Source organism: Trichosurus vulpecula, chromosome 5, assembly GCF_011100635.1.
Source record: "Trichosurus vulpecula isolate mTriVul1 chromosome 5, mTriVul1.pri, whole genome shotgun sequence".
Lineage (NCBI taxonomy): Eukaryota > Metazoa > Chordata > Mammalia > Diprotodontia > Phalangeridae > Trichosurus > Trichosurus vulpecula.
In genome coordinates this window covers 43,110,761-43,125,861 of record NC_050577.1, presented here as the reverse complement: position 1 = coordinate 43,125,861, position 15,101 = coordinate 43,110,761, and the positions used below count along the sequence as shown (strand labels likewise).

General features: G+C 38.0%; 1 protein-coding gene across 1 annotated transcript in view; it reads left to right on the top strand.

Moving 5' to 3' along the window:
- SACM1L (SAC1 like phosphatidylinositide phosphatase) overlaps nt 1-15,101 on the top strand; it is a 51,438-nt gene that overhangs the window by 11,436 nt on the left and 24,901 nt on the right. The window contains exons 2-6 of the mRNA XM_036759769.1: nt 5,129-5,226; nt 7,891-7,965; nt 9,407-9,534; nt 12,782-12,931; nt 13,717-13,776. Coding sequence (XP_036615664.1) covers nt 5,129-5,226; nt 7,891-7,965; nt 9,407-9,534; nt 12,782-12,931; nt 13,717-13,776 — 511 coding nt within the window. The remainder of the gene's footprint in view (nt 1-5,128; nt 5,227-7,890; nt 7,966-9,406; nt 9,535-12,781; nt 12,932-13,716; nt 13,777-15,101) is intronic.

Genomic DNA, 15,101 nt, shown 5'->3' with positions numbered 1-15,101 from the left:
TCTGTGGAACTGTGTGATATTGTTGATTTGGGCATTCACTTCAGTGATCAGATTGCTGTCCATCCTACTCTAGGCTACCGTAAACTTGTAACAGGGGCTTCACCCAACATGCTGGGGATCTTCTTGCTGTAGTGTGAAGACGTGGGCAAATATGGGCTACCCATCTACCCATGCCTGAAACATAGTAATAAACATGACTGTGCTCTGTCTTGTTCTTAGTTTGTACCTGCCCATCTTTTCTCCTGACCATTTACTTCACTGAGGACTTCCTTTGTAACCATGTTTGCATAATTCCTCATTTGTAGTATTTCTGCTCTGCTCATCCCCACCGTGAACTTCTTTGCCCTTGGGGTTGACCCTCAACTCGAGTTCTTTGGAGAATGTAGGATGTGCCACATGACTCCTAGCCATAAAACAGAATATGGGTGTCACAAGAAGGGCCCACATTTCGGGGATAAATCTGCGGTCTTTACACACATTGTGCAGTTTCACAAAGGCAGTCCAGCCTGTGCTCCTCCTCCTGCTCCGTTCTGGACTCAGCTTACTGTCCGTAGCAGTGTCACTCTAATATACATATACTGACCCAACTACATGTAATAGTCCAGGCAGTAGACATTCTTTATTCATCCAGCTTTTCCTCTGTGGGGAGTAAGGGCAAACTCTTGAGTGATTATGAATCTTGTTTAGGACCTCCAGTTTCGTTTTTAACACCCTTCACAATCTGGACCCAACCTACCTTTCTGGTGCCGTGAGACATTGCACTCCTTCCCACACTAGCCCAATGGTCCTCTCTTTGCTCCTCACTGTGGTCTCTGTGCCTTGCACTGGCTGTCCCACATGCATGTTGTGCCCTCCCTTCTTACCTCTGCAATGGCATGCATCCTATCCCATTCTTCCTTTAAGACAGAACTTAACTTCTGTTAAGCTCCCCTCAACTGCCATCTTCTTCATGAAGGCTTTCCAACTGCTAGTGCCTTCCCTTGTGTTGAACTTGTCAATATTTGCATTTATTCATTTTATGTTTATGCTGTATACGTTTATGTATGTACTTATCTTCCATTAGCGTAAGCTCATTTGAGTAGGGATTGTATCCCCAGCGCTAAGCCCAGGGCCTGGCACAAGGTTAATGCGTGGTTGATTGTGGGTCTCATTTAGTAACACATAGAAGGGACTAAATAATAAATGGTTATGGAATTGAATTTTGACTGACTTTTTATATAAAATTTTAAAAATATTTCTAAAAGCTGCTTGTGTGTTTTATAAGGGAAGATGATATACTAAAGTTTTGTCATTTTGTTTTGAAGAATTATTTTATGTTAAAAGGAATTTTGTCAGTGTGGGAATGCCCTCCACTGAGAAGTCTTTGAGCGGTCTGAGGCTCTGAGAAGTTAATTAAAACCAGCTTGAGAATGTACAAATGACAAAAAAAAAAATTTGAAATACCTAATTGCATTTTTAAACTGATAATTAGAGACCATGGTTCTCTTTTGAATTAAATAACTTCTTTCTAGTTCCTCTAGTAGAGTCTTTTCACATACTTTGGTGGCTTATGTTTAATGTGTGAAATAAAGGACATCATTTTATTAATAACAATAAAAAATATATCATACTTGCTTAGCCCTTCATTCTTTGTAAAACAATTTTACATCTTTTCTCATTAATCCTCACAAGAACTCTGTGGAGTAAATAGGAATTTTTATTCCTATTTTTGTAGATATGGAAGCTCAGGGTCAGAGATTAATCAATTGGGCCTCAAGGTCCCACAAGAGGTTAATTATAGATTGAGAGACTAGAACCTTATTTACCCGGCTCTTATATGCAAGCCTTTTTCCCATTAGACCACTACAATTGAGCAGAGCCAGGTGGCCGATGGATAGAATACTGGACCTGGAGTCAGGAAGACATGAGTTCAAATTTGGCCTCAGACGCTTCCTAGTTGTGTGACCCTGGGCAAGTCGCTTAACCTCTATTTGCCTCATTTCCTCTATCTATAAAATGGGAATAATATTAGTACCTACCCAGCAGGGTTGTTTTGAGAATCAGATGAGATAATATTTGTAAAGCACTTGGCATAGAATAGGCGCGGAATAAATGTTAGCCATTATTAACTGATAATTCTTGTTGGCTGGAAGCAGCAGTATTTTTTTGTACAAAACATGTGTAACTTGTTTTTGTTTTTCTATTTATCATGCACTTACTAAAACCTAATGTGCACTGGGAATTTTTATAGGAGCTAGAGATATAAAGAAAAAAAAAGAAATAATCCCTCTCCTTAAAGAGTTTATATTCTGCTAAAAGGATACACATGTGCACAGAAAAGTAAGTTCAAGCAATTTGAGAATAGGTATAGGGCATGGGGAAAACTTAACTTGGGAGGTAGGAGCCACATCACTTGAGAAGGAAGATAAGGCTCCTTAAAGGCACACCTGGGCGGGATTACATTTCAGTCTTGGAGACAGCGTAGGTGAATGCAAGGGTCAGGAAATGAGCATCCAGAATAGAAAAGCTGAGCTGACCTAGGCTTGTTGCATTTTTTCCAGAATGTAGGAGATGTGAAATGAGGTGGATTGGAGCCAGAGCGGAGGGCTCCTGTGGATTCTACTTACGTGTGTTTGTTTATATCGGGACAAATGAGAGTGACTTTAACATTCAAGTAACTCTGCAGTGTTCGGAGGGGTTTTGTTCTATTCATTTTGTTTGAACAAACATTTTATTGAACACCTATATTATATGGAAGCTACCATGCTAGCTGTTGGGGTTCAAAGATAAAATTGCTGCAGTCCTTGCTGTCAGGGAATTGTAGGTGGAGAAGTGTGCAGATGTGTACAAAACAAGACGTTGATTCACACAACAAATTGGAGCCATTTAAAGAGACAAATTGTGCAGTGATAGGCAGCAAAGTACGAATCGCAGTCTGAAAGCTCCCCCACATTGCTTTTCCTGGAGTAACACGGCAAGATGTTTGTTATATCTGCTACCATTACAGACTGTCTTGAAATGTCTAAGTTATTTTGATGTTTGTGGGGGGCGGGGAGGGCTAAGTCTCATATCAAAGGTACTTTAAAATGTGGAAGAGTGACAACCATAGAAGGTTTGGAGACACTGCTTGCTCCCCAAATTTCCTGGTTTTTTTAGTGTGTGTTCTTACTTTGTGAGCTTTTTGAGGCAGTGTTATTTGGATTATTGCCTCACTCTCTCTTATATGGTGCTGTGTGTAATGCCTGGTGTGATTGGCTGAATCAGTGCAATTTATACTTACACAGAATATGTTCTGCAAGTGAATTAACCTCTCTGAGCCTGAAACAGCTCTCGAAGACTAACCTCCCCCATTGTAGATGTTTTAATACATGTCATTTGAAGGAGATGCCACACTGACACAATCGTGGATCGTCAGTGTGCCGACCGTACATTGAACGATGTTGAAGAGTCTAGAGATGTGCTTGGCAGTATACTAATTCCTGCAGTAGACTCCCAACTGGTCTTCCTGCTCCCACGTTAAACTGCTTAAAGTGTAGCTCTGATGATGCCACTCTCTGCCACCTGCTTTCTGACCTTCCTCACCTTACTCCTGCTCAGAAACCTTCGAACTACCGTGAACAAAAATCATATGTTGCTAAACCTGGAAGGAACCTCGGACATCACAGAGACCTACCTCCTCATCTTACAGATGAAAAATTGAGGCTTGGAAGGGTTAGGTGAAATGGTCACATGGCTGGAAAGCCTCACTCTTTCACCTGGGATTCAGAACCCATCATGACATGTCCAGAAGTTTCCCATCACAGTGATCTTGTTCACAGTTACCTCTCTCACCCCCTGTCCAATTTTAAATCATCTGTCAAAATCCAATTCTAGCCTCCTTTGAAGGCTTCTCATCTTTTATAGCTGGAGTAACCTCTTCTTGGAAGCACTTCTTATCAGTGCCTCTTTCCCATTGTACTGCATTAAACATATTTGTGCAAATGTCTTGGCTGTCCTAGCCTGTAAATCCGAGGTATCAAACTCACCTGCCTGCAGGGGGCTAACAGAACTGAGTACTGCAGGAATCAGATTAGAATGTAATTGGGAAATGTTTAACAAAATAAAAAAAATACAATACAATATAGTTAATGTCAATTTGTGGTTTTCTCAAGTCAGTATGTGGCCTTCAGGCCTTCATTCTGTTTGAGTTGGATGCCCCAATATGTATAAATCACCATCTGAGCAGGGACATTCTCTGTTCTTCTGTGTATCTTCATGCAGTGTCTAACACAATTCAGGGACTCCTAGTATTCTCCAGCCAATACATATTTGTTGAATGCAGGTATGGTTTGCATGCAAGTAGATTGAGTTGCTGTTTGCTTGTGTCCAACTCTTCATGATGCCATTTGGCATTTTCTTGGCAAATAGATACTAAAGTGGCTTTCCATTTCCTTTTCCAGCTCATTTTACAGATGAGGAAACTGAGGCAAACAGGGTTAAATGACTTGCCCAGGGTCGTATAGGTAGCAGCTAGGTGGTACAGTTGATAAAGTGCCAAGCCTGGGGTCAAGAAGACTCATTTTCCTCAGTTCAAATATGATCTCAGACACTTACTTGCTGTGTATCCCTGGGCAAGTCATTTAACCCTGTTTGCCTTAGTTTCTTCATCTGTAAAATGAGCTGGAGAAGGAAATGGCAAACTACTGCAGTGTCTTTGTCAAGAAATGCTCATATAAGGTCACAAAGAGTCAGAAACAAGTGAAAACAACTCAAGAACAGCAAGATTGAGTTCACTTGAGTTACCCAAGAAAATGGATCCTATATTAAGCTAATTTCACTTGATGCTTTTAAAAAATTACAGTGACCTTTTAAGGAAATATTCTGTTAAAACTTCTCTACTAATGGTTCTGGTACTAAATCAGGTTGGACATTAAGGGGCTCAGGTCTGAAGTAAATCAGTACCTTTTCAGGAGATGATTAAAACCTTGGTACTTCCTGATTGTTTTAAATAATTGAAAGAAAGCTGCAGCAAATTGTAAATCTTCATTAAGACATTGGAAAAATGACACCATGAATAAAGAAGCTCTTATTAACTGTGAAGTGGTGGGAAAGAACTTAAAACACTTTAAAATGAGTTCTTTTTCCTTATTGGCTCTTAATTTCTTCTCAGGCACGTGACCCCCGAAAAATTTTATGTAGAGCCTTGTGATGATAGAGTGGATGACGTGCTTGCCATTGATCGTGTCTCCACAGAGGTGACCCTCACAGGTATGTGGAGAGCAGGGAGGGGAGGCTGCTTAAAATGTTACAGTCAGGAAAATTCCAAACAGTTTTGAATTGCGTAAGGATGGCTTTCTAAAGATGCCTTATATTTTTATATATATGTTTTTATATTTAGACATATTTGTATTTAGATAATTTTAGTATAGTATCTAAAAGAAAAATATTGTTGAGAAGAATTTCAGATTGTTTCTTTTATTGAGTTGATCTTTTAAAAATATAATTGTTTCTGTGCTTATATGAGGAAAATTGTTGTAATTGACAACCATTCCTCCAGTGTAATTTATAAAGCATTAGCTGATAGGATTTTAGCATGTTTTTGTTTATTTGAACATTTTTATGATTATATAGGACCACTGATGATGAGGTTAGTAAATGAAAATTCGTATCCTTCTCACGGATGCCACATCGATGTCGACAAACTGTTGTGTAGCCAGGCTTACTTCTCTGTGAATATTTCAATCTTGTATCTAAGAGATGAACTTGCTTTTCTTTTCTAGGTGTTAAATGTACTAAATATTTTATTAGTAGATTAACTAGAATTATTGTTAACAATTTAAAAAATTATTATGAACTTAGACATTAAAAAAGCATTTCTGTATAGAGAGCAGAATGCAAAAAGAAGATTCTGTATCAAACTATGAATTTGTTAACAAATTAAGCTTTGTAATACAAAACTTGGAGGCGAAAAGCTTAAATGTGTATACAGAAATGAGATCATTAAATGGTGCTTTCCAAACTAATTGGGCCTCTGAGCACCTTTTGCTCTATTAACGGAACCTATATGCTGGATGTATGGAGTATCCTCAGAATAAGAGGGCTTAGAAGAATCTTAGGAAAAAATAGAGGAAATTAAGTTTATTTCCACATTGAGGAATTGCTACACGATACAGGTGTGCATCTATCTGTGCATTTTATATCTAATATAAAAACAATGTCATTAGCGCTTAACATTTTCTTCCAGAATCCCTTCTCACATCATGAAGAGCATCAGCAAATGGAAATGTTTGTTGAAGACCACAATCTTTTATTATCACAGTCTCATAGCTGGGAGGGGCCTCAGAGACCAATTAGTCCAGCCTGTCTCAGCACCAAAAACACTCCTACAGAACATCCCACAAGTGCTCATCCACTTTTGCTTGGTGGAGACTTCCCGTGAGAGGGAACCACAGTTTTCCAAGGCATTCTGTTCTAGTTTTAAATAGTTGTCTGGAAACTTTTTCTTTATTATCAAACTTAAATCTCCCCATTTGCAGCTTCCCTTGTCAGGTGGAAAGTCATGAGACCTTTTAGAACTGTCCTTGTCATCTGATGGACACTCCCAGACTTAAAGTGTGCCCGGAACTGAAAATAGTTCAGCAGGCTTAATTCCATGATTTCCCTGCATGCCTGTGGTGAGGACTTTCTTTTTGAACCCACGTAATCCTGTGCCTGTGACTTGGATTCTGATAAGAATCTGGAGTCCAAGTTCCTGGGGTCAGTTTTAAGCTCAGGCAGGTTTGGCCATGAGTACTACATCATTTGCATGGTGAGATTAAGGTGCAAGCCTCACTCCCATCTGTTTTCCAGTTGCTGCTGGCTAGTAGCTTTTGGCAAAGCCGATGAATAAAGCTGGTGTGGAAGTGGCCCACAAATTACCAAAAATCAACTGAAGAATTCTTATGGTTGGCACTTTCTTCTAGGCTGGTGGAATTAACTTTCCTTTGGTAGCTGACCCAAATGGGGCCATTTTAATTTAATGATGATGATTTAATTAAACTAATTTGAAACCAAACTAAATCTGAATTCCAGATGTTTAAATATTGTCTTTTGTTGGCATTCTCATTGATCATTCTGCCTAGAGTCTCAATCCTCACTGTCAGAGTGGTTTTCCTAAAGTATGGGCCTGGCCATGGTTCTCCCTTCTTTACTCAGTAAACTCTAGTGGCTCTTGTGATCTCTGAGATCAGAAATGAGTCCCCTTGATACAGTCCAGCCCCTTCTGACCTTGTCAGTTTTCTTAAACATTGCTCCCTTCCGCACACACTACGGTCCACTTGCTGTTCTTTACACACTACACTATCTCCCATCTCCATGGCTTTGCACTGCTGGCCCCCATGCCTAGGGTACTCTTCTTTACTTCTACTTCTCAGAATCCCTGACTTCCTTCAACATGCAGCTCAGACTCCACCTGCAGGAGGCTTTTCCCAGTTCCACCAGCTTCTAGGGCCTTCCCCTCCAAAATGACCCTCCATCTTTGTATGTGGCATGTGGATACTTGTTTTTTTACATGTAAGCATCTTGAGGGTAGGGACTGGTTTTGCCTTTTGGTTTCTTTTTTTTTCAAATAAATGTTATTGTTGTCTTTTGTATATTGCCTTACTATATCTCGCTATTCCTTTGCTTTCTTCTCTGAGAGCCATCCTATATAACAAAGAATTTTTTAAAAGAAAAAGAGGAAGAGGAGGAAAAATCAGGAAAACCAGTCAAGATTTTAAAACAGTCTGAAAATATTTGCAGTGTTCTACACCCATGAACGTCTCACTCTTCTAAAAGAAGTAGGGAGATGTGTCTTCTGTTTCTACTTTGGTTTATCTTTCTTTGTAATCCTAGCACTTAATACAGTGAATACCTAATAAAAGCTTGTTGATTGATTCTCCTCCTTCCTTCTAGTGAAGAAAGATGTTCCTCCATCAGCTGTTACAAGAACAATATTTGGTATCTTGGGCACAATCCGACTGGTAGCAGGTAAGAAAAATTAGCTGGATTGTACAAGTGAGAGGATTAATAGAAGTTGCTGCTAGTAGATTATAAGGTAATCTGCATTTTTGTATGGGTCTTGGGTAGTAATTTGCTATATTAGATTAGCAGTTTGTGATCACTGTACTTTGAGGCTGATGCCTGAAAGTAATGCCATATATAAGATTTATGCCTTTAAAACATTTTCTTTGGGATTTTAATTTGAATCAGGAATTTTGGAATTCTTAGGCTGTGAACTTCAAATTCTTAGTGAATCCCAAGATATTTTTTTTCTCAATTTAAATTGAAAAAAAAAGATTTATAGTAGTGGAATGGGTACAGAGAATAAGGGTTTGATTAGAGGTCATAGGGGCTTTCCCAACTCTGTCCCCTCTTTGTAACTTCCTACAGTTTTCATGTTCACACTGGGGGCTGCTGCACCTAGTTAGTCTTGGTAACTTGGATTTTTTTCTTTTTTTTGGAGGAGGGAAGGCAGGGCAATTGGGGTTAAGTGACTTGCCCAAGGTCATACAGCTAGTAAATGTGTCAAATGTCTGAGGTCGGATTTGAACTCTGGTCCTCCTGACTCCAGGGCCGGTGTTCTACTCACTGTGCCACCTAGGTGCCCGTTGGATTTATCTTTTTAACCCATTCCAGATATACAATAATGTATCTCCCATTGAAAGAGAGATCAAACCCTTCTTCCTTCCACCCAGACTTTCCATTCCACCTGAACTTGTACCTAGCTCAGATGGAAAATCCTAGCCAGGGGACACACAGCATGGTCCACAAGCTCTAACACCTTTACCCACTATTGTGAAAACTCTGTAGGAAAGGGTCAGCATGAGGGCACATGGGCTGTTGGCTATCTTGCTACAGAGGTATTGGATCATCGAGATGGAGTCATGGGTCCTTCTTATGTCTTAAGCCATGTCGCAAACAAACCTGTGTGCCCTGGGCAGCAAATTGCATGAAATAAGTGGCCGTTCGTCCTCTGTGCCCTGCGCTGAAGGAAGGGACAGATTTCCTTGTCTCTCCTTTCCAAATAATAGTCTGCTTAGGTTACTGCATGTTGTGCTCTCTTTCGAGGGGGACTGTGACCTTTCATTTGACATTTAAATGGACAAAATGGATAGTTCATGTTTTGGGTTGTTTTTGGGGAGGAGGGATGTTTAGCCCATTGTTTCATCAAGATACAGAACTACTGGTAAGGAAACTGTCAATGCAGAACAGGTGGTACCTGTTCTGTAACGTAGAGAATTTATTGGGTCCAGTAGTTGGAGGAGAAGTGACTTACCCAGTATCTCACAGCTGGCAGCTATCGGGGCCACCTCTGCCCGTTCACTCTACTATACTGTCTCTCAGATGTTCATAAACATAGAATTCCTAAGATGTTTTTGTATGGCTTGGCATTGCTTTTTGAATAGCTCATGTGTCTTTGCTTTTGTAGGTAGTTATCTCATTGTAATTACCAAAAAGAAAAAAATAGGCGAATTTTTCAATCATGTAATATGGAAAGCAACAGATTTTGATATCCTTTCCTATAAGAAGACTATGCTGCACTTAACTGATATTCAGGTAGGAGCCTGTTAATAAAAAACATTTCTATCCTTTTTTTTTTTTTGAAGACTGGGGAAGTAGGAAAATCAGTGAGAAACAATTTCCAAGACTTTTTAATCTAATTATCGAGCATTCCCTAAAGTTCAGTTTAAAATATTTGGTCTTTGGGCATTTTTAAGATTGTTTACAAGAGACTAATTTTATTGTACTACTTTTGTGCCACACATTTGTTTCACAATAGCTTTTACATTCGTACACTCATTCATTTAACCATGAAGGATAACAAAATGCTATGTAGTTGTTTGCTGATCATCTTCATCCCAGATTTAATTTTATGTAATATCCATAGTTTTACAACTACTGTAAACTAAATCACATTTTTTTTGAACTAAGATTACAGAGCTTTTTCTTGTTTTTAGTTACTGTCTTTTTTAAAAGAAAAATCACTCCTAAAAAAAAAAAACCTTAGTTTTTAATAGGATAAATTTCCAAACTTTTTTTTAGCTTTTTTAAAAAAAAAATCAGTACTATTTCATTGACAGTGAAAAAATTGGATGAGTTGAAGATATCTTTGTTTTGCTTCTAAATAATCTTACTTGTGGCTTTCTCTAAATGACCAAAGTTTAAGAATGAGTAAGACAGCAATATCTTACTAATTACAGCCCATACAGCCCAGGCGGGTTAAGTTGCTGTTATAAAACCCTTTCCCTTCATTAGACTTTCAACATTGGGCCTTGAGACCTTCTTATTTTCATATTTTAAATATCAATCTCAGATTTTTTAATCTATGTTCTAAATTTAGGACTTGAATGAATAAAAGAGCATTTATTATATGCTCACTGTGTGCACAGCTCTGTGATCAGTGCTGGGGTTAGTTAGAAGCGCTGACTCAGTTCCTTCCCTCAAGGAGCTCACAGTCTTACTGGGGAGATGGCTCTTGGAAGGGAAGACTTTCATGAGAAGCACATTTTAAAAGAACAAAAGGCCTGTGTTCATATGACTGCTCAATAATGCTTAATTTCCATTATTCTCAAGACATCATATAATAGTTTCTTTTTTGGCATACAAATTTGTGAGGTCTTGCCATAACCAACATGATCATTAAAGTCTAGGTGCCTTTTGATTTTTAATATGTCATTTAGGAAATTATAGGGTCCTTAAATATACTATTAACTTATTAATTATTTTAAATGAAACATCTAAGACAATAATATTTTACCAGCTAGAATGACTGAAATATCTAAATGCTTAGGGAGTCATTTAGTGTTTGTAGATAGGTTAGATTAATGTAGTAAAAATAGCAATGTTTCCCAAATTAACTGACATTTACTATAATGCCAGTCCAAATACCAACAAGTTTCTTCATAGAATTAGATAAAATTGCTATGGAAAAACTGGGGGGTGGGAGGGCAGGTTAAGGTAGTGTCGCACTCTGACTTTAAAACTTGATTTTTCAGAATGGTTATTATTAAAACTCTTATACTGGGCAAAAAATAGGAAAGTACATCGATAGAATAAATATACCAGAAATCCAACTAAATGCATACCTCCAAAAGTAATGTTTGAAAACTTATAGAAAATAAAAACTGGAGGAAAGTTGCATTATTTAGCAAATGTACTTGGCAAAAAAACATTAGCAGTTTGGCAAGAGCTAGATTGAGATTCACATCTTGGACCACATACTTTAGTCACTTCCAGCTAGATGACCAATTTAAGCATATAGACGAAGAAGGAACAATGAATTTTGTACACCTTGTTTTTCTCTTTTTATGCTGCAAATGTTGGTTTTTTCTCTGTCTGATAGCATGATTGTAACTCCTGCTTTCTGGATTCACTTGATGTGTAGTAAATTTTATCCTGGCCTCTCATTTTTGTTCTGTGTATGTTTTGCTTTTTTCATGTGTTTCTTTTAGGCAACAAACTGTAACATTTTGTTTTCTTCTCTGTCACTTTTTTGGGTTTGATTATACTTAATTTATTCACATTATGAGAGTTAGATTTATATTTTCTTTCAAGTATCTCTAATACTATTTTTTTTTCTGAATTAGGATCTTTTCTTCCTCTTCCTCTGTAAGGTCAATACTTTGTCTCTTCAGGTATTTTGGTTTAATCTACTTTAAGGCAACCTTGTCCCCAGTGGCTCTCTTCCCCTCTTCCTCAACACCTCCCTTCCCCTCCTGTATTGTTCTGGAGTTTTACTTATTAGTTCCTTTGTATTTCTTCCTTTCATTTAGTTATTGATTCGTCCCCTCTTTTTCCTTCTCGTTTAAATAATAAAGTAAAATCTCCCTTCTTCTCCTCCCCCTCAACTTGTTTTGATCATTGTTTTTTAAATATAATTTTCTGTACCTTTTTCTTAAAAGGATTTATCCTTGTTCACTCTCTTATTTATCTTACCTTTTTATCTATTCTAGGCTTTTATTTTTCTTTGATTCATGGTCCTTATACTCACTTAGTCTTTCTTCAGTCTCCATGTTCTTCATGGAATTAAAACTTCTAAAGTACCAGTTTTGGGTTTCTTCTTATAGTTTCTATGTTCATTTCCCCTCTTCACCCTCTTTTTATATTGTGCTTTATCCTGAAGGTTTCAAGAGAACTTTGCCCGTGGTAGGAATTTTTCTACGTTCCTGATTGTATTGATCATTATTACCCTTTGCCCTGTCCATGCTAATTCTCTCCCCGTCCCCCCACCTTTTCCCATTTGCCATGAAATCTGCTCTCTAGCTGGGTGTCCTCTCATTCTTCTGGGTGTCAGTTGCCCCTAGGAGCTCTGATGCCCCCTCTTCTTAGGTGGGTGAGTGATCTTTCTGACTAATAGATCACTGCAGATTATACCCATTGTAAGGTCCCCATCTTCCTTTATAGGATCTCTGTCTCTTTCCCCATGGAAACCCTCATCAGAGGTACACCTTCTCACTACCGAAACAAGATTTTCCTTTTTCTTTCCCCCATTTCAGTCCCTCCCTTTGCCTCCTCTCTTGTTCGTTTATAGACTCTCTTCTTCCTGAGAGGTTACGGGAGTTATTGTTCCTTCACTGTTTACCTTTGATTTGATCATCACCTATTTCCTTTTGTCTTCTTTCTCTCCCCTTTTTTTTGCACACTCCCATTCTGTAATTTAATCCCACAAAAATATTGATTCACTTGTAGACTGAGTGTCTTAAAATAAAAATTTGTTTAACTGTTCCTTTCTCCTCCTGAAACATTCTTCTTTAGACATAATGAGAGCCCTTTACCATCTTGTTTCATTCATCCCTATCCCCAGTTACAGGACAACAAGACCTTCCTTTCAATGATAAACCACGTCTTGAGCATGGATGGGTTTTACTTTTCAACAACATATGATCTGACACATACTTTACAGCGGTTATCCAACACCAGTCCAGAATTTCAAGAAATGAGTCTGTTGGAAAGGGTGAGTTTCTTGTTGAGTAGCCATTTTCTTGGTCATGATCAGTTTATTTTGCATAGTTAAGGTGAAGATGATTGGAAATGCAAGTTTAAAATGCATATGTAGGGTAGCCAATTAGAAGAGAACCCTTCTCAGTATTTTCATTTCACAGAATTGAAAGGAGGTTACCAGTAATGTATTCTTTAACCACCTGAGAGTTCAATCTAAAAATACCAATTCCAATTTTTCATTTGTAATGCCTACATAATTATATTTACATAATAACCTTACATAATATGACTCTTTACTCCTACCTCCTGCTTTTGCCTTTGAAGTAGTTTAAGCCTGTCATTTCACAGTGCAGTTTGTTAAACTTGCAATGTGATTTATTTATCTAGTTAGTCTGTTTAGGGCTTCCTACTGCCGGTTGGAATTCTGGATGTTGGAATATGTGGTAATTACATTACACTTGTTATCAATTAGGAACATTACTACTGATAGGAATTTTAAATTGTATGTAAAACTTACAGTTTATATTAAATGTAGCTAAAACAGCTATAGAATTTGCTTTCGTTTTGTAAAAATGAAAGACTATTCTTTATCTGATAAAGTACTACTGAGGGTAAATTTTAGGATTTGCTTGAGGAACCAAGTAGTTCAGAGTTTTAACTGTGGAGAAGTTCTTAACACTGTAGCTTTAAAAAAAAAACCCTAATTTCCATTGTGCCGTATGATTATCATAGGAGTTTGGCATCCTCTTTATTAGATTATGATTAATTTTTCATTTTATGACTTTTGTCTTCTAATAGGCAGATCAGCGATTTGTATGGAACGGTCATCTTCTTAGAGAATTATCTGCTCAGCCAGAGGTAATGCGTGCTAGAGATATTTGTTAATAATTCTAACACATTTCTAAGATGGTCAGTAGACAAAGAGTCTGTCACCCTCAAATCTTGTATATAGAATATGGTCTACCTTAGAAACTTGGCAGTCTTTGACTTCAAAAGTAACAAGAAGCATAGACCATGTAATCACTGGAAACAGAGTAATAAGTAGATAACTGTACTTTTTCTAGTGAACTCAGTAAAATCCAGATGTCTGTGCTCTTCCCCCATCCAGGACAGCCATATCGATCTTTGTAGAAATTATGAAACGTGTCTCAAGATTGATTTAGTATAACCAGAGGCGTTTGTCTAATTGTTTTATTTTTCTGATTTTAAAAACTGATTCATTCCGTTGGTAACAAATGCCAATGATGAGCCTAGATCCTCAGCTCTAACAGTTCTTCAGAAGGTCATTGATTTTGTTGGTCTGTCTGTGCTGATTCCAGTGCCTCGGTGGCAGAGGGAGATTTTTCATGAGTTGCCGTGCCTAAAAATATTGCTGCTGGTCAACCTTCTTAATGATAATACCAGTCACACCTGGTATTCTCAAATGAGATCACACACTTTGCAAATTGTAGTGTGCTCCATCTGTTGTAAGATATCTGTTGTTTTTATTGTTAGCTGGGCATGTTAGATTAGATGGTGCTGTAGATCACGCTTCCTTGTTTGCCAGAACTCAGGGTTACCTCTGTTCCATAATGAGTCATCAGTGGTGGACAAACTTTAATGATAATTGGAACTCAGTGACCATGAAGGGAATCTTCTTTTCTTGGTGGCTAACTTTGTTTGATTCATTCTAGACTCTCTCAAAGCCTACTATTTTTATGTTATTTTAGTTTGGGGGGAGGCAAACATGGTTAGGTGACTTGCGCAGGATCACGTAGCTAGTAAGTATCTGAGGCCACAGTGGAACTCAGGTCCCCCTGACTCCAGGGCTCTATCCACTGTGCCACCTAGCTGCCCCAAGCCTATGATTTTTAAGTAATATTTATTATTGTTAAAAATTTGAGATAGTTGAAAAACTAGTTGTTCTAAATCTGTTTTTAACATTGTTAGCCCAGTTAATTAGGACCAGGAATTCCATTGAGCACCACTACCTGGGAATTTAAAAAATTATTCTTTGTATTAGAGGCTTCACTGGTATTCCTAGAGTTTCTTCTACCTAGTTTTGCAATCCATATTATTCTCTTTATTGTTATATTAGCTCAACATTTGTAAACTCAAGGTCATCTTGAGAAACACTCATGGTAACAGATACTTAAAGGGTTCCAGGACCAAATGGGTAACAGAAGGACATAAGTCTGTGTAGT